The following is a 22,453-nucleotide window of genomic DNA, read 5'->3' on the forward strand; positions in this document are numbered from 1 at the left end:
CAACGCCTCTGGTGATGCGAGCAGATGCCGGAACGCCTGGCGATCTTCCTGCTGGGCCAGCATCAAGGCTTCGAAGCGTTGCTCTTGTTCCTTTCGGAGGGTGATCAGCGCTTGATGCTGGTTCTGCTGGGCGGTAGCGAGGGCAAGGATGAGCTCTTCAAATGGGGAGGACTCCATGGGGTGGTTCCCTTCTGTACTCCCGGGTTTTGGCACCACTGTGACAGATCCTAATATGGGTGGAGCACAGAAGCATGGCAGGCCAATGTTGATGTTCACATATACACTTTTTATTTTGAACTATTTTGTTCAGCTTTCCAGAGGTATCATTCACCCATACACACACACACACCTGTTCTATTCGGGAGAGACTCTTCTCTGCTCTCCCCCTCCTTTTATGCTCCATCCCTACAACACACACACACACACACACACACACACACACACACACACACATTAATTGACACCAGGTGTAATGACTTAGCCACTTACCTTCCCCGACCCCGCCCTCCATTCACAAACTGCCACTTGGCCATGCCTCCGCTGCCACATACACTTTACAATAAATTATTAGATTCTAATAGAATAGATTAGCCAAAATAATTGGGGATCTTTTTTAATGGGCCCCGACTCGGTACAAGTATGAATAGGTGGGGCTTAAAGTAGAAAAGGTTGTGAACCCCTGCTATACAGTCTTTTGTTCTCATTTAGGTCTTGAGTGTTGTTTTGGAAACATTCCTCTGACCTGTGTGAGGGAAATTTAATGGACGAACATTATTATTCTCTGTGTTTCTGTGTGTTGAGCTCAAGTGGCCTAATATACTGAGAAAGATGTTTTTCCAATGTTGTAATCGCTTTTCTGTGGCCTTGGTGATAAGCAGAGTGCCTGAGTTCTCCATAACTACGCATCCGCCTGCACATACCAGAGCACGCCAGGTGCACGCTTTAACAAAGCTTCATAGAAAATCTTGAGCCAATCACGTGAAGATGCAAGCAGTAAGCGAATGCCTTTAGAGTATATAGATAACAGCCACTAAAACACAACTCAGAGTGCGCGTACTCTCGGCATCATCAGAAGTGGTGTCTTCTTCTATTCTTCTCTTTCCTTTCCTATTTTATATATCTTTATATGATCTACTATAATAAATAACTGAAAAGACGACTGCTAAGCGTTCTGAAGTGTTTATTAGAAGTTTCCATTACACCTGTATAAGTGTTATATCTGTACAGAGTGCTGAAGTTTATGGAATGTTGAAGTGGATGATGTAGTGTAGTGGACAGAATACTGTAGATTACACACTAATAAAGTGTACACTGAGCTGACCTTTACACACTAATGAAGTGTAGATTATACTAAATAGTACAGAATACTGAAGTGTACAGATTACTGAAATGGGAGGCATGGTGATGTAGTGGTTAGCACTATCACCTCACAGCAGAAAGGTTCTGGGTTCAAGCCCAGTGGTCGACGGGGGCCTTTCTGCGTGGAGTTTGCATGTTCTCCCCATGTCAAGTCAAGTTTATTTGTATAGCGCTTTTAACAATAAACACTGTTGCAAAGCAGCTTTACAGAATTTGAACGACTTAAAATATGAGCTAATTTTATCCCTAATCTATCCCCAATGAGCAAGCCTGTGGCGACGGTGGCAAGGAAAAACTCCCTCAGACGACACGAGGAAGAAACCTTGAGAGGAACCAGACTCAAAAGGGAACACATCCCCATCCAGGCAACAACAGACACCATGACTATAACATTAACAGTCCTAACATAAAGTCAGCTTCATTGATGCTATAAACCCCCCACGGATGGAAACCCGAGTGCAAAACCGTTCACGACAACCGCCATCCCAGAGTCAGCAAGTCAACTGCCATCCTAAAGTCAGCAAGTCAACTGCAGTCCCCAGCCACAAAAGCACCACTGCAAGAGTCCAGAGCATCCTCCAGGCGCGACCCCCAACTGTGCACATAGGGCCGCCCTCCACAGGAGTGATGCGATGAGACTCCAACCAGATATAGGGCACGGTGTCCGTGTGGGTTTCCTCTGGGTGCTCTGGTTTCACCCAAAGACATGTGGTTAGGTTAACATGGGGCAGCCATGGGTTGAGTTTGGGCTAAAGTGCCCTTGAGCAAGGCACCTAACCCCCAACTGCTCCCCGTGTGCTGTAGTATACTGTAGCTGCCCACTGCTCTGGGTATGTGTGGGCATCTGCTCATTGCTTCAGATGGGTTGAATACAGAGGTTAAATTTCACTGTGTGCTTAAATGTACATGTGATAAATAAAGTTGTTGTTGTGTATGGAATATTGAAGTGTATGGAATACTGAGGTTTATTCTCTCCACATTCACTGGATATGAGCAATCATGTGCTCTGATTGGCTACTCTACTACTTGGATATCAGATCATGTACCGTGAGGACAGAAAAACAAAATGGCGGAGTGTATTGCTGAACCAACCGAGGATGAACTAAAAACTCTACTTGAAAACAAAACCCCCAAAATTGTTATCAAGTATTTAAAAGAAATATAAATAGCTAAAAGAATATAGTTTTTTGTTCCCTCTCCCGCAGTATCTCCTGTTCCACACTCCAGCCCAGTCAGTGGTGGTAATGCACCTTTAAGTTGGTTTGCCAACCACCAAAAAACCCTAAAGAAGAAGAAGAAAAAGAAGGAGGGAACCCCCCCATACAAAAAAGTAATAAAATATGAAATAAAAGTATTTGATGGTAAGAACGTATCTTTATTTTTTCAATAATAATAATAATAATTATAATAATAATTATTATTATTATTGCATTTGTCACAAATTGCTCCTGTCATTTCGCCGGTTTGTTTACATTCTAAGCGGAAATGATTTTGTCTGACATTTTGTATAAAGTTTTTATTGATTGAATTTGCAAAAAATAAAAATAAAAATGCTCTGTTTCTCAAAATCCAGTGAATGTGGAGAGAATAAAACAGTTATTCCACTCAATCTCATCATACATGGATTATAGACAACTCGGTGCTATGCACCTCGTCGGCTATCAGCTCATGTAGGACTCGATTTTGTGGAATAACTGTTAATAATGGATTGATGAAGTGTATGGAATACTGAGGTGTATGGTGTACTACGCGGTAGAGCCCTGCACTCCCGCAGGACTCGCGGGACCCGCTGCAAAGCAGTGCGGCGCGGGACAAATTTTGAAAGCTCATCGCTGGCGCGGGCGGGACCGGAAGTGCACACATGCGCGCGCGCGCGGGAGCAGGAGTGCACGCAGCACAGGCGGGAGCGGTGATAAGCTGCAGTCCTGCTAACTAAAAACGTGTTTGAAATAAAATTTATAAATTATTAATTTATGTTTATCATATATAATTTGTGCTGGATATTTTATTTGGCATTAATAAAAGCATTTTAAGATGCCTAAATTTGCAGAGAGAGAGTCAGATTGCCAGATTGAGTGAGGAATAGCATCTTAAATTTGCCATTGATTACCCTAATGGGAAATCCTTTGATCACTCTAATGACTCGCACATCACACCCAGCTAGCAAGAGAACCATGAGTGAAGTGATTTACTGCTTGCGTTAGTCTACAACTCTAATCAGAGAGACAGGTTACACAGTGCCGGTAGGCTTGACTCAATGCTATCCCAGAAATCCTTCCTGTAATATGCAAATTTGGCTGTCCAATCAGAGGCGGCCAGATTTGCATATTACAGGAAGGATTTCTGGGATAGCATTGAGTCAAGCCTACCGTCACTGTGTAACCTGTCTCTCTGATTAGAGTTGTAGACTAACTCAAGCAGTAAATCAATTCACTTCTCTTACTAGCTCTGCTTTGCAATAAAAAAAAAAAACACCATTAGTACAAAGCAAGCCCATTCACTTTTTTATGCTGATCAGAGAATTACAATGGTTTCTCATGTGATAAAAATGTGCGATTCGCGATTAAATATTTTAATTGCTTGACAGCACTAATTATTATTATTAGAGACACTACATGCTGAATTCAGAAACAAGGTAAATAATAACAAATGTGAACATGAGCTGTAGATATTTATGCTCAAATCCACTCAAAGTAGGGGGCGGGGCACCATCACGCTGTGTCAAGACAAGAACTTTCCTGAGAAATAACGTGAATGTCTGCATCATGCGGGATTTGCGGGCGGGAGCGGGACAAAATATGGCAGGCGCGGGCGGGAGCGGGACTGAAAATCATAATTCTTTGCGGGAGCGGGACTGAAAATCATAATTCTTTGCGGGAGTGGGCGGGAGCGGGACTGCACAATGCGGGCGCGGGCGGGAGCGGGACTGAAAAATCCGACCTGCGCAGACCTCTACTACGCGGCATGGTGGTGTAGCGGTTAGCACTGTCGCCTCACAGGTTCTGGGTTCGAACCCAGCAGCCAACTGGGGTCTTTCTATGTGGAGTTTGCGTGTTCTCTGTGTGTCCGTTTCAAAACAAAGTATTTTATGTGACTCGGCGTAGATAAATGACACAAGTCTGCGCCGCAAAGTTATTACATTTACATGCTGCTTTTAAATAATTTTTTTGAATGTGATTTAAAAAACATAATCACCTGTGTATTTATATTAAAACAATTACGTAGCGAAGTGGAACTCACGTCGATAGAGTTAATTTCATGTTGATTTGTCACTGGATGTGGTAGCAGTGTAATATCATGTTGAGAAGATTAAATCATTGCACTACAGAGTACAAGCAAACTGTTTGCTGCTTTTAAACGTCTCCCGTTCAGCATCTTGAGCTTGAAAATGATCCATAACACGCAAAAAAAAGGTGCAAAAATATAGTATTAGGGTTTATTTTTTCCATTCCACGGTCAGTCCCGAATACAGATGTGCGTCATTTCAGTATTGACTCATCACTATGACCAGAGCTTTATTCTCATTTACGGTGTGAACAGAATGAGGCTCAGTACTGTGCATTGACCTTTCCTTTTATTACGCATCCTATAGTTTCCCCCTTAAGCACATTTCATCACCATCTGGCCTTTATAGTGTGGTTTTTTTGTTTGTTTATTTTTCCAGATGTAATAATCCAGCTAATGATAATGATCTCATGTTTTGCACGATTGCCTCTCTGACGTACTGCCTGGGCCTGAGGTGATGTTCTGTTTTTCACGCTCTCCCTTCGTATTTCATCACAAAAGGTCATGGTGATGACCCGATGCTCCTCCTGCTAAATAAGAGCGCTGTCGAAATGAGGTGGAAAGATTTGGAAAGGTCAAATGACCATCAGAGGTGTTAGAAAGTACAACCCCAATTCCAAAAAAGTTGGGACAAAGTACAAATTGTAAATAAAAACGGAATGCAATGATGTGGAAGTTTCAAAATTCCATATTTTATTCAGAATAGAACATAGATGACATATCAAATGTTTAAACTGAGAAAATGTATCATTTAAAGAGAAAAATTAGGTGATTTTAAATTTCATGACAACAACACATCTCAAAAAAGTTGGGACAAGGCCATGTTTCCCACTGTGAGACATCCCCTTTTCTCTTTACAACAGTCTGTAAACGTCTGGGGACTGAGGAGACAAGTTGCTCAAGTTTAGGGATAGGAATGTTAACCCATTCTTGTCTAATGTAGGATTCTAGTTGCTCAACTGTCTTAGGTCTTTTTTGTCATATCTTCCGTTTTATGATGCGCCAAATGTTTTCTATGGGTGAAAGATCTGGACTGCAGGCTGGCCAGTTCAGTACCCGGACCCTTCTTCTACGCAGCCATGATGCTGTAATTGATGCAGTATGTGGTTTGGCATTGTCATGTTGGAAAACGCAAGGTCTTCCCTGAAAGAGACGTCATCTGGATGGGAGCATATGTTGCTCTAGAACCTGGATATACCTTTCAGCATTGATGATGTTTTTCCAGATGTGTAAGCTGCCCATGCCACACGCACTAATGCAACCCCATACCATCAGAGATGCAGGCTTCTGAACTGAGCGCTGATAACAACTTGGGTCGTCCTTCTCCTCTTTAGTCTGAATGACACGGCGTCCCTGATTTCCATAAAGAACTTCAAATTTTGATTCGTCTGACCACAGAACAGTTTTCCACTTTGCCACAGTCCATTTTAAATGAGCCTTGGCCCAGAGAAGACGTCTGCGCTTCTGGATCATGTTTAGATACGGCTTCTTCTTTGAACTATAGAGTTTTAGCTGGCAATGGCGGACAGCACGGTGAATTGAGTTTACAGCTGATGTTCTCTGGAAATATTCCTGAGCCCATTTTGTGATTTCCAATACAGAAGCATGCCTGTATGTGATGCAGTGCCATCTAAAGGCCAATTTATGCTGACAACCCAGTCCTCGCAGACGGCGTCGCAGATAGTGTCTGCGTAGCCCCCCCACCTTCGCAGACGCTCTGCGCGCACCTCCCAAAAATTGTGACCACCGCAGAAGCCTCGCAGACAGCGTCGCAGACAAGAGGGCTCTGATTGGTCCACTCTACATCCGCTGTACACGCACTTCCGCTTCACTACTTTCCCGGTTTGTTTTGTTTTCACGACCGGCATTTTTAAAAACACGAGCGAAGATGGAGCAGCACGAAGAGTGGTTGATTGAGGAAGTACGTACATCTATACGACTCCAGTTCTAGTCATTATAAAAAAAAAAAAAAGTTCTAGTCATTATAAGTAACCGGAGGATAAACACTCCACTAACCACACCCACCAACTACTCCTGGCGACTTTGCGCCCCCTTGCGTTGTGCCGGTGAATAACATCGGGCACGCCTATAACTCTCCGCTCAACAATAAATTACAACTGTCTGCGAAAAGCTATCTGCGAAAGCCTTGTCGCAAGAGCATGCAGAGGCCTTAAGGGCCCGAAGATCATGGGCACCCAGTATGGTTTTCCGGCCTTGACCCTTACGCACAGAGATTCTTCCAGGTTCTCTGAATCTTTTGATGATATTATGCACTGTAGATGATGATATATTCAAACTCTTTGCAATTTTACACTGTCGAACTCCTTTCTGATATTGCTCCACTATTTGTCGGCGCAGAATTAGGGGGATTGGTGATCCTCTTCCCATCTTTACTTCTGAGAGCCGCTGCCACTCCAAGATGCTCTTTTTATACCCAGTCATGTTAATGACCTATTGCCAATTGGCCTAATGAGTTGCAATTTGGTCCTCCAGCTGTTCCTTTTTTGTACCTTTAACTTTTCCAGCCTCTTATTGCCCCTGTCCCAACTTTTTTGAGATGTGTTGCTGTCATGAAATTTCAAATGAGCCAATATTTGGCATGACATTTCAAAATGTCTCACTTTCGACATTTGATATGTTGTCTATGTTCTATTGTGAATACAATATCAGTTTTTGAGATTTGTAAATTATTGCATTCCGTTTTTATTTACAATTTGTACTTTGTCCCAACTTTTTTGGAATCAGGGTTGTAGGTCAGATGTGTGTCACCCCACAATTAATCACTGTGGATGAGATATGTTCTCGTTAGCATTAAAGAGTTCCTCTTGAGCACTCTTTTACTTTTGCGTCAGTCGAGATATTCATTATTTTAGAAAGAGACTCGTCTGTGAGAAGCTCGCACAATACATCCATCCTATTATTAGACAGGAAAGATGGTACGGGTAGTGCTCCTGCTCCATTAATCCAGCTCACGGTCGGTGAGTTAAAAGGAGTCTTAAGAAGTCTTATGTCACATCCTTGTGAAGGCTCATGGGAGATTTTTGTGAAATGGGATGGGATGGGATGGACAGAGAGAATTAGGCGCACTTCAAAGAAAGAGAAGAATAATGAGGCCATTAGTTCTTTCACCTCACAGCTGTACACAGAGACAGGACTGGAGAAAAATTCTCAAACACCCGATTTTTATTTGAGATCTTTGACATTATCGGTTCAGTCCAAAAACATTTTAGATTCCAAGCGTTAGTTTTCCAGAACAAAATTAAATGTTACAGAAAATGTCTGTCTGTCATTACAGAAAGCAGCACGTTACAGAAGAAACACAAAACCATAATGAAGGCTGCTGGGTTTTGGTGTAAAATGAAGAAGTGAGTGTGACAGTCAAAGTGTCCAGAAGAACTGTGGCTGGTTCTGTAAGATGCTCAGGAAAACCTACAGATCATTTCCACATAAAACTGCACTCACTGAACCGGAGACGAGCATTTTACTTTTTTAAAGGAAATATCTCGCAAATAAACAAATTGAGCTAAAAGTTGGTCTTTATGTCTGTCCTTTATTTAAAAAAAAGAGCTGCATGTGGGGCGTCACGGTGGTGTAGTGGTTAGCGCTGTCACCTCACAGCAAGAAGGTCCGGGTTCGAGCCCCGTGGCCGGCGAGGGCCTTTCTGTGCGGAGTTTGCATGTTCTCCCCGTGTCCGTGTGGGTTTCCTCCGGGTGCTCCGGTTTCCCCCACAGTCCAAAGACATGCAGGTTAGGTTAACTGGTGACTCTAAATTGAGCGTAGGTGTGAATGTGAGTGTGAATGGTTGTCTGTGTCTATGTGTCAGCCCTGTGATGACCTGGCGACTTGTCCAGGGTGTACCCCGCCTTTCGCCCGTAGTCAGTTGGGATAGGCTCCAGCTTGCCCGCGACCCTGTAGAACAGGATAAAGCGGCTAGAGATAATGAGATGAGAGCTGCATGTTGAATTTGTTCTTTATGATATAATCAGTAAAGTCATGAAAATAGTCGGGACTATTTTGTCAGGGAGGCCGCCGTAACTCCATCGTGCGTGATGTCATTTTCCGCGAGCACAGCGGAGGTGTACAAGTGCATGCTGTACTCGACTATAGTGTAATATTATGGTGTAGCGTATTATGGTCGCCGTCAATTTGTTTGCATTTCTCAACAAAAATTACAGCAATGCAGGATTAGAAAAGGAATCAGAATAAAAGTAGTGCTAGTTTATTGCCGGTTTATTTAATATATATATAGACCTGCTTATCTTCCATCCGTTTGATGCGTGACACGGTGTGCTGTCGGTGTTTTGTGGTGAAACAAAGTCGGGATCGCGTCTGGCTTCAGTTGTCGTTTCTGCCTCGTGTCTCGCTGCTTCCCAGTGAGTTTTTCATCCAAGTCCTCCACAAATCCACAATCTTCTGTAAAATGCTCACTGCACAGTTTGCTGCTTTTTCCAGGAGTAAAGTTTTCTCGCTTTACTTGACGAAGCCACTCGGACAAACGTCTCGGATCCAGGACGGAATGAGGAAGACGTGCGGAATCCTACGTCATGCAGCGCCGCCTTCGTTTTCGTCTCCTAATCCATCCATCCATCCAATATATCTGGCTAATCCAGTACGGCCACGCCCGGGGAAATGGCCCAACGGACTGATGTTACAACTTTAATATGGATTTTAAGCTAAAGTCCGCTTAATTTTTTTCATCAAGAACATTTTGTATTAATATATAATGATAACATTTCATAACCCCATCATTTCAAAGTTCCCTGGTTAATCACTTTAAAGCAAAGGGTCGTTTCACATTAAATATTTACTGTTTCATTTTATTACAGTTTACTGCACTTTAAAGTATAATCATCATCATTATCATCATCATCATGAACCAGATAAGGTCCTGGAGAATGAGCATGCGAAAATCCTTTGGGACTTTACTCAACAGACTGACCGGAAATTTGAGCACAACAGGCCAGACATCACGTTGGTGGATGAGAAGGCAGATCGATGCTTCCTTGTTGATGTTGCGGTGCCCGGAGAGAGCAGCATAACCCAGAAAGAATTTGAAAAGACTAATAACTATGCTGAACTACACTGAAAGTGGAACTTGAAAGGATATGGAACAGGAAAGTGACAGTAATTCCAATAGTAATAGGAGCACTGGGGTCAATTCCTCACAAACTTCTGTATTTCTTGGACCAGGTGAAGATCAGGTACAGCGTAGGGGTCTTTCAGAAGTCTGCATTGCTCAGAACTGCAGATATCTTGTGGAAGGTGCTGTCGATCTGAGGCATCGGGGACCTGATGGACATGCAGCAGGATGATTAGACCAGTCACTTACACCGAGACTGTCAGCTTATTAGTATTATAATAATAACAATGATAATATAGAAACATTTCATTTCATCATCTTTGCTCTCCAGAGTTCCTTTTCCCAGTCCTGTGTGTGTGTGTGTGTGTGTGTGTGTGTGTATATATATATATATATATATATATATATATATTTTTTTTTTTTTTTTTCGAGCCGCTCTGCTTAATTTAGCAGGACTTTTTCGGTTTCAGTTTGCATACAGGGACTAAACACTCTGCTCTCTCTCCATCTCTAATGACTTGACGTCATGTGACTAAACGGCCAGACTACACCGAGAGCAAGAGGAGATTCTGATTCCTCATTAGCTGCTAATAATTGTGTCTCCATTATACTGGAAATTATTTTTTTAAAAAGTCAATGTGAGGTCTTGGCTGAAGAAATGAGCACTTGTTCACTTTGGGCTCAGCTTTATTATTATTATTATTATTATTATTATTATTATTATTATTATTATCCTAACCTTTTTAGGATGCTATTTCTCCCTCAGTTTTCAGCCAATCATCACCAAATTTCACATGAAGAATACCCCGGGGCTGAATTACACTGCTATGACTTTTGGTGCTGATCTGGATCACTGATCCGGAATGATCCATAAAAAACAGGATTTTTTTCAATCACTTATAACTCTGTCAATTTTCATGATTTTTTTCAGTCAGGTTTTTTTTTTTTATTTTGTTCAGGGTGGCAGGGCACAACTTTTCCTTACTAAGCATCATTCTCTATCTCTTTCCGTTATGGATCTATAGGTGACCAGACATCCCGGTTTGGAACAGCTAGCGCAAATTACTGTGACTTTAGTCACAGTATATATCTAGTTTTTATCCATCCATCCATCCATCCATCCATCCATCCATCTATCCATTACAAAATTGATATTGTTACATGTTCAGTTTTCTTCATTTACTTCGCTGCTGAATTTTGTATTCTGAAAACAGACACAAATGGCAATAAAATTGCGTTTTGACCAAAACTTCATTTTTGAAATTTCATCATGTACTGAATATATGCAGGTAATGTTAATGAAAAAATGCAGGCACTGTTAATATTTATTAATGTTTATTGATAACAACTGCATTGGTATATTATTATCATTCAAAATAAATGCAGTCTTTTTTTGCTGGCTGTTCCCGTTAGGCGTTGCCACACCGGATCATCCTTCCCAATTTTATGATCTGCATATTTGATTTGGTGCAGGTTTTACACCGGATGCCCTTCCTGACACAACCCTTCCCAACCTATCTGGGCTTGGGACTGGCACTAACTATGTTCTGGCTTGTACAAACCCAGAGGCTGGGGATTTTACCCAATCTGCATGTCTTTGAACTGGGGGAAACCAGAGCACCCGGAGCACATGCAAACCCCACACAGAAAGGCCCCTGTTGGCTGCTGGGCTCGAACTCAGAACCTTCTTGCTGTAAAGAGACAGAGAAAATCACTATACCACCATACTGCTCATTAAAAAATCAATGGAGTAACAATAATCCAATAAAATAAATTAAAGGTCCCATGGCATGAAATTTTCACTTTCTGAGGTTTTTTAACGTTAAAATGAGTTCCTCTGACCTTCTTAAGTCACCCCAGTGGCTACAAATTTCATAATGTGTAAACCAAACTATGCCCAACATTTGAGAATGGCGCGTCAAAACGGCGCGTTGATAAGCTCTTCCCTTTACTACGTCAGCAAGGGAGATGATCCCCACGCCCCCCTCTGGATTCCCACCCACTGTATGGATTGCCCGCCCAGTTGTAGTGAGGAGACCATAGAGGACACAACAACATGGCATCACCTAAGCGAGCGAAACATGGAAATTGCGCTGTACATGGATGTGACAACACAGAAAAGAGTCTGTTTTTACTGCCGACGGGAGAGCCCCTGAAGACGCAGTGGCTTAATTTTATTTACTCCAATAATACGCCGTCGAGTCTACCTAAGACGGTGTATGTTTGTCAGAAGCATTTTCCTGAGGAATGTTTCCACAACTTGGGACAGTACAGGGCAGGTTTTGCACATCAACTGTCACTGAAGCCTGGGTCCGTACCAAGCATCCCTGCCGCATCAGCCACAAACACCGAACAAGTAAGTGTATAACTGGTCGTTTTGCCGTGTTTTAAAATCGGTGCGTTAGCCTAGCAATGGCTACATTAGCTGTGCAGCTAACCGCTTCCTGCAGTTAGCCAGGTACTCTGCGCTACAAAACTAAAGAGCATGCAGCATGCTCTGTTAAACTGAGTTTAGTCTGGAAATTGACTGTAACTTATGAGCTTATGTTTGACTATTGCTCCACAATGCATGTCTTCTGTTGGATAAGCGATATGTTGCTGTAGTTGCTGCTTCTATCCTCTTTGGTTATGGAGTGCGTGTTCAAGCCTAGGGTATTATACGTTCGTAAACTACCACTCCGAACACTCTCACTCTCTGTTCTCTGTGTCACGTTGAGTTTACGAAAGGAGTCCGAGGGAGAACGGGGTTTTGTCTTAGCAGCGTGGCTACAGGCGCTGATAGCAGCGAGTATGTGTGTGCGCAGCTTGGTCAAGCCCCTCCCCCCCATGGCCCGCCCCCACCCTCTACCCTTCCCCGCCTCCTGCTTCTCATTAGCAAAACGACGCACTGGGAAAAGCGCTGAAATGGGGCTTTCTCCCAGGAGGCTATATTTACGTGCCGAGGGTTCATTTCGAGAAAGGCTGCGGATATAACATCCGGAAACCTCCATGAGCCCGTTTAAAGCATCAACAAACCACCATGCCATGGGACCTTTAAACATACCAAGAGAGTTATTTTGTAATTCACATTACATCAGTTGTGTTGCAAATAAACACAAAGTACAAGCTTCAAGCAACTTAAAAAGAAAAAACAAACCCAAACAAACAAACAAACAAACAAACATCTCATTATCTCTAGCCGCTTTATCCTGTTCTACAGGGTCGCAGGCAAGCTGGAGCCTATCCCAGCTGACTACGGGCGAAAGGCGGGGTACACCCTGGACAAGTCGCCAGGTCATCACAGGGCTGACACATAGACACAGACAACCATTCACACTCACATTCACACCTACGCTCAATTTAGAGTCACCAGTTAACCTAACCTGCATGTCTTTGGACTGTGGGGGAAACCGGAGCACCCGGAGGAAACCCACGCGGACACGGGGAGAACATGCAAACTTCGCACAGAAAGGCCCTCGCCGGCCCCGGGGCTCGAACCCAGGACCTTCTTGCTGTGAGGCAACAGTGCTAACCACTACACCACCATGCCGCCCTACAAACAAACATATTTTTGCTTTATAGCAATAATGTTAACAATATACAGATTAAATAATATTAACTAAAACAAATGTGTTCTGGAGCACACACACCTCAGACTGACTTCAGCTATCATGCACATCATCACGATAAACAAACCAGATGAATTTAATCAGTGTTCAGTCACAAAATCACAAATTAATCTCACAAAATATCACATGCATAAAATATTTAGGACATCTTTACCTTCACCTGGGTTGTTACCTCAGCAGTGACATCAGTAATAAACTGTGACGTCGCCTCACCAGGAGCCATAATTCTGCCTTAATCCTCAAAACCTGACAAACGCAGATCGCGTCCGGATGTGTATGTGGATCCAGGATTTGTTTGTCTTTTCCCAACATGACTGAAAAAGTACTGAACGGATTTGGGTGAAATTTGGTGGACAGCTTTAGTATTATCTCCTGTTCAAGTGATTTGATTTTGATGGTGATAACATGTGGCTTGGCGGCGATATGAACTCTACTGAGTTCCCTCATAGTTTTATAATCAGTCAGAATCCACCTAAAGCCAGCTGACATCTTATCTTTTACATTTAATGAGAGTCAGTGTGCTTTATGGAGAGTCATTACTACAGCAATAAACCTTCTAAAATACTTTAATTTAAAAAAAAAAGGTGATGACATCCGTCACCAAATTGTCATTTATCACTTTCAACATTGATATGGACATAATTTTACATATGAAGCAGTTCAGGTTTAAAATGTATTAAACCCCCGGTCATTGGAAACGATTGTGTATTTTATTATGCAAATATACACTCACCGGCCACTTTAATAGGAATGTGTTCTTGTTGTTGATTGTAAGATCCCTGTTCTTGGCTGCAGGAGTGGGACCCGATGTGTTCTTCTGTTTTCTTTTGCATACCGAAATGCTTTTCTGCTCACCACGGTTGTAAAGAGTGATTATATGAGTTACTATATCCTTCCAATCTGTCCATTTCCCTCTGACCCTCTCTAATCAACAAGGCGTTTGTTTTGTTTCCACCCACAGAACTGTCGCTCACTCAACTCGCTGTTTTTTGTTTTCCACACCATTCTGTGTAAACTCGAGAGACTGTTGTGTGTGAAAACCCCAGGAGGAGATCAGCAGTTTCGGAAATACTAAAAAAACAAACAGTCCATGTGGCCCAAACCAACACCCATACCACAGTAAAAGAAAGTCACACTTTTTGTGCATCAGACAACTGGCTGATTAAAGAACTGCATAAATAAAACAGCAGGGGGATGGATGGGTGTGTGTTCCTAATAAAGTGGTCGGTGAGTGTACAGTTAGGTCCATAAATATTTGGACAGAGGCAACATTTTTTTTAATTTTGGTTCTGTACATTACCACAATGAATTTTGAACAAAACAATTCAGATGCAGTTGAAGTTCAGACTTTCAGCTTTAATTCAGTGGGTTGAACAAAATGATTGCATAAAAATGTGAGGAACTAAAGCATTTTTTAAACACAATCCCTTCATTTCAGGGGCTCAAAAGTAATTGGACAAATTAAATAATTGTAAATAAAATGTTCATTTCTAAAACTTGGTTGAAAACTCTTTGTTGGCAATGACTGCCTGAAGTCTTGAACTCATGGGCATCACCAGACGCTGTGTTTCCTCCTTTTTAATGCTCTGCCAGGCCTTTACTGCAGCGGTTTTCAGTTGCTGTTTGTTTGTGGGCCTTTCTGTCTGAAGTTTAGTCTTTAACAAGTGAAATGCTGCTCAATTGGGTTGAGATCAGGTGACTGACTTGGCCATTCAAGAATATTCCACTTCTTTGCTTTAATAAACTCCTGGGTTGCTTTGGCTTTATGTTTTGGGTCATTGTCAATCTGTATTATGAAACGCCGACCAATCAGTTTGGCTGGATTTGAGCACACAGTACGTCTCTGAATACCTCAGAATTCATCCGGCTGCTTCTGTCCTGTGTCACATCATCAATAAACACTAGTGACCCAGTGCCACTGGCAGCCATGCATGCCCAAGCCATCACACTGCCTCCGCCGTGTCTTACAGATGATGTGGTATGCTTTGGATCATGAGCTGTACCACGCCTTTGCCATACTTTTTTCTTTCCATCATTCTGGTAGAGGTTGATCTTGGTTTCATCTGTCCAAAGAATGTTCTTCCAGAACTGTGCTGGCTTGTTTAGATGTTTTTTAGCAAAGTCCAATCTAGCCTTTTTATTCTTGAGGCTTATGAGTGGCTTGCACCGTGCAGTGAACCCTCTGTATTTACTTTCATGCAGTCTTCTCTTTATGGTAGATTTGGATATTGATACGCCTACCTCCTGGAGAGTGTTGTTCACTTGGTTGGCTGTTGTGAAGGGGTTTCTCTTCACCATGGAAATTATTCTGCGATCATCCACCACTGTTGTCTTCTGTGGGCGTCCAGGTCTTTTTGCATTGATGAGTTCACCAGTGCTTTCTTTCTTTCTCAGGATGTACCAAACTGTAGATTTTGCCACTCCTAATATTGTAGCAATTTCTCGGATGGGTTTTTTTTCTGTTTTCGCAGCTTAAGGATGGCTTGTTTCACCTGCATCGAGAGCTCCTTTGACCGCATGTTTTCTTCACAGCAAAATCTTCCAAATGCAAGCACCACACCTCAAATCAACTCCAGGCCTTTTATCTGCTTAATTGAGAATGACATAACGAAGGAATTGCCCACACCTGCCCATGAAATAGCCTTTGAGTCAATTGTCCAATTACTTTTGGTCCCTTTAAAAACAGGGTGGCACATGTTAAAGAGCTGAAAACTCCTAAACCCTTCATCCAATTTTAATGTGGATACCCTCAAACGAAAGTTGAAAGTCTGGACTTTATGTCCATGTCCATTATATAACTATAACTTGAATATATTTCAGTAAACAGGTAAAAAAACAAAATTTGTGTCAGTGTCCAAATATATATGGACCTAACTGTATATTATATAAGCTGATCACATTTCCGACAAGAATTTCTGTGTCTATTGTTCGCTTCATAATACACTCCAGATACACCATTCCATCAGGTTCTGTCTGAAAACCGTGAACCCAGAACCTCAAGGCACATATTTATAAGCGCTGTACATTTATTAAAGACACCGAGCTTCCAGTAGAGCTCGTTTTCAGTTTGTTTTCTTCTTCTATCTGATTAAACGTATCAGTCTTTGGGGAGAAATGAAAAGAACCTCTTTGTGCTGTGAGAGCGCGCCGCAGGAGCCTACAGGTCAGCTGTAAAGCCCGAGGCCAAGTCTTGAGCCACATGCATTATTTAGAGTCAGAAATCCTCAGAGACATGACATGAAAAGCCACGAGCTTGTTTTTTTTTCCCCGACCATCACATTTCACAAGCGCGCCATCAGTCCTGCTGCAAGCGCTGTGCAATAAACAAAAAGGACAGGAGAGAGAAACCGAGCGAAAGCCGAGTGTTTATATGATCACGGCTCAGGATTCGTTCCGTCTGCACTGCTGTCATGGAGAATTAATCAACACCTTATGACCAATCACAATCCAGAATTCAACAGTGTGGTACTATAAAGTGTGGGGATGTAATTAAGTAAATATTAAGTGTCCATATTTCCAGTCGAACCCTGAATGTGTGACTCTCTGTCTGTGTTTTCCAGGAGTATCAGATCGACATCATCTTCGCTCAGACGTGGACAGACAGTCGGCTCAGATACAACAGCACCATGAAAATATTAACGTTAAACAGTAATATGGTGGGACTGATTTGGCTCCCAGACACAATCTTCAGAAATTCCAAGAACGCAGACTCACATTGGATTACAACACCCAATCAGCTACTCAGGATATGGAATGATGGGAAAATACTTTACACGCTCAGGTACGTCAGGCTTTATCTGTCTGCACTGGTTACGTTTTAGCCAGAAAATGATATGAATATTATGCTTTAAGATGAAAATGTTAATCTAAAGGGATTATCAAAAGGAATGTTGGAATTTTATAATACTATAAATAAATAAATAAATAAATAAATAAATAAAAACCAATACTGCAAAAAAGATCTTAAACTCTTATTAGAGTCAGATGTCATTGTTTTCAGTGATTCAGGTTTGTGATTGGATTACCAAAGATGCCAGTGATGACATATGCCAGTGTTGTGGAGCTGAGGTGTCAGTGGTGACAGTGGGTCAGTGTTGTGGAGCTGAGGTGTCAGTGGTGACAGTGGGGTCATTGTTGTGGAGCTGAGATGTCAGTAGTGAAGGTGGGGTCAGTTTTGTGGAGCTGAGGTGTCAGTAGTGACAGTGGGGTCATTGTTGTGGAGCTGAGGTGTCAGTAGTGACAGTGGGGTCAGTGTTGTGGAGCTGAGGTGTCAGTAGTGACGGTGGGGTCATTGTTGTGGAGCTGAGGTGTCAGTAGTGACAGTGGGGTCAGTGTTGTGGAGCTGAGGTGTCAGTAGTGACAGTGGGGTCAGTGTTGTGGAGCTGAGGTGTCAGTAGTGACGGTGGGGTCAGTGTTGTGGAGCTGAGGTGTCAGTAGTGACGGTGGGGTCATTGTTGTGGAGCTGAGGTGTCAGTGGTGACGGTGGGGTCATTGTTGTGGAGCTGAGGTGTCAGTAGTGACGGTGGGGTCAGTATTGTGGAGCTGAGGTGCCAGTGGTGACAGTGGGGTCATTGTTGTGGAGCTGAGGTGTCAGTAGTGACGGTGGGGTCAGTATTGTGGAGCTGAGGTGCCAGTGGTGACAGTGGGGTCATTTTTGTGGAGCTGAGGTGTCAGTAGTGACGGTGGAGTCAGTGTTATGGAGCTGAGGTGTCAGTGGTGAGAGTGGGGTCAGTGTTGTGGAGCTGAGGTGTCAGTGGTGACGGTGGGGTCAATGTTGTGGAGCTGAGGTGTCAGTGGTGACAGTGGGGTCAATGTTGTGGAGCTGAGGTGTCAGTGGTGACAATGGGACACGGGCGATTGCTCTAAGACAACGAGGGAGGCTCAGCCTCCTCTAAAAATGACGAACATCGTGTAGGATGAATTGCGCTAGGCTTATGTTATAGCCGACCTTATAACATTGCTATTTCAGATCCAGAATCATAGAAATATATGTGCTCAACCCAACTACAGTGCGAAATCATTCCGTTATAACTTTCCCCAGTTCGCCTAATGTGTGCGTGAGTTTTTCCCCCTCGTGACAGCGCGATGCAGCCCAGCCTCAGTGCACTTCAATGGCATTTGGGAGCTCTGTGCTTTTCAATCTCAAAATGCAAGACGATTATTGGACAAATACTGCGAAAACGCCCGCCCACGGAGTCCCACGGTCTCCCAGCCTCAGTGGACTTCAATGGCATTTGGGAGTTATGCGCTTTTCAATCTCAAAATGCAAAACGATTATTGGGCAAATACTGCGAAAAAGCATGCCCACGGACTCCGAGCCTCACAGTGGGAGGGACATGGCAGTTTCTGCGAGGAGACTGGTGATTGGTGAAAGCGGCCGGATATTTTCTTTGATTGACAGCTCGTTTCAAATATAGACAGGCAGCGGTGAATCTCAGTTCAGTCCCATGCGGATTCGCAAGTGCTGTGGTGTATTGTAAGAGATCAGCTTACATTTCGATTTCATTCATTACATACGGTTTCTACCAGCTTTTTTAGTTTGTATATATTTTCATTGTAAATAAAGTGTAAATATAGTGTTGTCAAGTTTGCTATCTTAGTTCCAGAAATTTCGTTTATTTGAGTGACTGAACTTGAGGGGGCTAGTCAGCTAGCAAGAAAGCTGCGCACGGATGCCAAGCATTGCTGATTTAATTTTGGCGAAGCCATTTGCCAGTCTTCCTTTCGAGGAAAAAATTAAAATTAAAGAGCAGGGTAGACCAACGCCTCAAATTGACTTGGTGAAAAAGGTAGGGAATAATACTCGTTCCTTTCAGCTCTCCTGGTACGAGAAAGTGAATCGGCTAACAGCAAGTGACCCACATCAACAACAGTAAATAGGCTACTTTAGTAATATGTCATGGATGGACCAAAAATATAGAATCTATTTAAAATGTTTATGCTGAGTATATTATATTGGAATATATATTTCTCTGGATATGAATTAAACACAGCTACAATTTGGAAAACATTTTTAAACAAAAACACAGCCGAGAACATTTCACACTACAGACCTGGATTAAAAGTGAAGGGTTATCAAAATTGTCAATAAAACATTTCTCAGTCAAAATAAGTAAAATATAGGGAAAGTGTCATTGAATGAAATGTGTGACCCCCAGCTCTATGTTTGGCTCCCCAAGGTCAGTGCTTGTGCCTATTCCAGAACACTCTGCTGTTACTGCTGAGGTTCCTGACAAAGAGCTGCTTTCAATAATGATCAATTTTTAAACAACATGCCACAATTTTAAAATATAAAATGTTAAAATATACCCCCCCCCAACACCACCATCATGTATATTGGACAGTAGGCTAATGGGCCAAAAGAACCTGTTATTTCACAGTTTGTGACCCTGCCAACAATCAGCCAGATCAGAGGCAAGAGTATGGGCAAAACTGATGTGTTTTTTCTTTTTTCTTTTAAAATCTGGAAATATCGTAACCGACCAGCCTCCCCTGTTTGAAAGACTACCAGCCGCCACTGCAATGGGATCAGTGTTATGGAGCTGAGGTGTCAGTGATGAGAGTGGGGTCAGTGTTATAGAGCTGAGGTGTCAGTGGTGACAGTGGGGTCAGTGTCATGGAGCTGAGGTTTTCAGTGGTGACAGTGGGGTCATTGTTGTGGAGCTGAGGTGTCAGTGGGGTCAGTGTTGTGGAGCTGAGGTGTCAGTGGTGACAGTGGGGTCAGTGTTATAGAGCTGAGGTTTTCAGTGGTGACAGTGGGGTCATTGTTGTGGAGCTGAGGTGTCAGTGGGGTCAGTGTTATGGAGTTGAGGTGTCAGTGATGAGAGTGGGGTCAGTGTTATAGAGCTGAGGTGTAAGTGGTGACAGTGGGGTCAGTGTTATAGAGCTGAGGTTTTCAGTGGTGACAGTGGGGTCATTGTTGTGGAGCTGAGGTGTCAGTGGGGTCAGTGTTATAGAGCTGAGGTGTCAGTGGTGACAGTGGGGTCAGTGTTATAGAGCTGAGGTTTTCAGTGGTGGCAGTGGGGTCATTGTTGTGGAGCTGAGGTGTCAGTGGGGTCAGTGTTATAGAGCTGAGGTGTCAGTGGTGACAGTGGGGTCAGTGTTATAGAGCTGAGGTTTTCAGTGGTGACAGTGGGGTCATTGTTGTGGAGCTGAGGTGTCAGTGGGGTCAGTGTTATGGAGTTGAGGTGTCAGTGATGAGAGTGGGGTCAGTGTTATAGAGCTGAGGTGTCAGTGGTGACAGTGGGGTCATTGCTGTGGAGCTGAGGTGTCAGTGGTGACAGTGGGGTCAGTGTTATGGAGTTGAGGTGTCAGTGATGAGAGTGGGGTCAGTGTTGTGGAGCTGAGGTGTCAGTGATGAGACTGGGGTCAGTGTTATAGAGCTGAGGTGTCAGTGGTGACAGTGGGGTCATTATTGTGGAGCTGAGGCGTCAGTGGGGTCAGTGTTATGGAGTTGAGGTGTCAGTGATGAGAGTGGGGTCAGTGTTATAGAGCTGAGGTGTCAGTGGTGACAGTGGGGTCATTGCTGTGGAGCTGAGATGTCAGTGGTGACAGTGGGGTCAGTGTTATGGAGCTGAGGTGTCAGTGGTGACAGTGGGGTCAGTGTTATAGAGCTGAGGTTTTCAGTGGTGACAGTGGGGTCATTGTTGTGGAGCTGAGGTGTCAGTGGTGTCAGTGTTATGGAGTTGAGGTGTCAGTGATGAGAGTGGGGTCAGTGTTACAGAACTGAGGTGTCAGTGGTGACAGTGGGGTCATTGCTGTGGAGCTGAGGTGTCAGTGGTGACAGTTGGGGTCAGTGTTATGGAGCTGAGGTGTCAGTGGGGTCAGTGGTATGGAGCTGAGGCTTTCAGTGGTGACAGTGGGGTCATTGTTTTGAGCTGCGGTGTCAGTGGGGTCAGTGTTATGGAGTTGAGGTGTCAATGATGAGAGTGGGGTCAGTGTTATCGAGCTGAGGTGACAGTGGTGACAGTGGGGTCATTGCTGTGGAGCTGAGGTGACAGTGGTGACAGTGGGGTCATTGCTGTGGAGCTGAGATGTCAGTGGTGACAGTGGGGTCATTGCTGTGGAGCTGAGTTATCAGTGGTGACAGTGGGGTCAGTGTTATGGAGCTGAGGTGTCAGTGGTGACAGTGGGGTCAGTGTTATGGAGCTGAAGTGTCAGTGGTGACAGTGGGGTCAGTGTTATGGAGCTGAGGTGTCAGTGGTGACAGTGGGGTCAGTGTTGTGGAGCTGAGGTGTCATTAGTGAGAGTGGGGTCAGTGCTGTGGAGCTGAGGTGTCATTAGTGAGAGTGGGGTCAGTGCTGTGGAGTTGAGGTGTCCGTTGTGACAGTGGGGTCAGTGTTGGGAAGCTGAGGTGTCAGTGGTAACAGTGGGGTCAATGTTATGGAGCTGAGGTGTCAGTGATGAGAGTGGGGTCAGTGTTATAGAGCTGAGGTGTCAGTGGTGACAGTGGGGTCATTGTTGTGGAGCTGAGGTGTCAGTGACGAGAGTGGGGTCAGTGCTGTGGAGTTGAGGTGTCCGTTGTGACAGTGGGGTCAGTGTTATGGAGCTGAGGTGTCAGTAGTGACAGTGGGGTCAGTGTTGTGGAGCTGAGGTGTCAGTGGGGTCAGTGTTATGGAGTTGAGCTGTCAGTGATGAGAGTGGGGTCAGTGTTATAGAGCTGAGGTGTCAGTGGTAACAGTGGGGTCAATGTTATGGAGCTGAGGTGTCAGTGATGAGAGTGGGGTCAGTGTTATAGAGCTGAGGTGTCAGTGGTGACAGTGGGGTCATTGTTGTGGAGCTGAGGTGTCAGTGACGAGAGTGGGGTCAGTGCTGTGGAGTTGAGGTGTCCGTTGTGACAGTGGGGTCAGTGTTATGGAGCCGAGGTGTCAGTAGTGACAGTGGGGTCAGTGTTGTGGAGCTGAGGTGACAGTGGGGTCAGTGTTATGGAGCTGAGGTGTCAATGGTGACAGTGGGGTCAGTTTTGTGGAGCCGAGGTGTCATTAGTGAGAGTGGGTTCAGTGCTGTGGAGTTGAGGTGTCCATTGTGACACTGAGGTCAGTTTTCTGGAGTTGAGTTGTCAGGAGTGATAGTGGGGTCAGTGTTGTGGAGTTGAGGTGTCAGTGGTGACAGTGGGGTCAGT

The 22,453-nt window shown here is 43.8% G+C and overlaps 1 protein-coding gene across 1 annotated transcript in view; it reads left to right on the forward strand.

The window, feature by feature from the left end:
* The window catches only part of LOC132885477 (gamma-aminobutyric acid receptor subunit gamma-3), a 397,526-nt gene that overhangs the window by 248,180 nt on the left and 126,893 nt on the right, over positions 1-22,453 (forward strand). Inside the window, exon 3 of the mRNA XM_060920179.1 lies at positions 16,893-17,113. Coding sequence (XP_060776162.1) covers positions 16,893-17,113 — 221 coding nt within the window. The remainder of the gene's footprint in view (positions 1-16,892; positions 17,114-22,453) is intronic.

The sequence above is a fragment of the Neoarius graeffei genome, chromosome 4, assembly GCF_027579695.1.
Source record: "Neoarius graeffei isolate fNeoGra1 chromosome 4, fNeoGra1.pri, whole genome shotgun sequence".
NCBI lineage: Eukaryota > Metazoa > Chordata > Actinopteri > Siluriformes > Ariidae > Neoarius > Neoarius graeffei.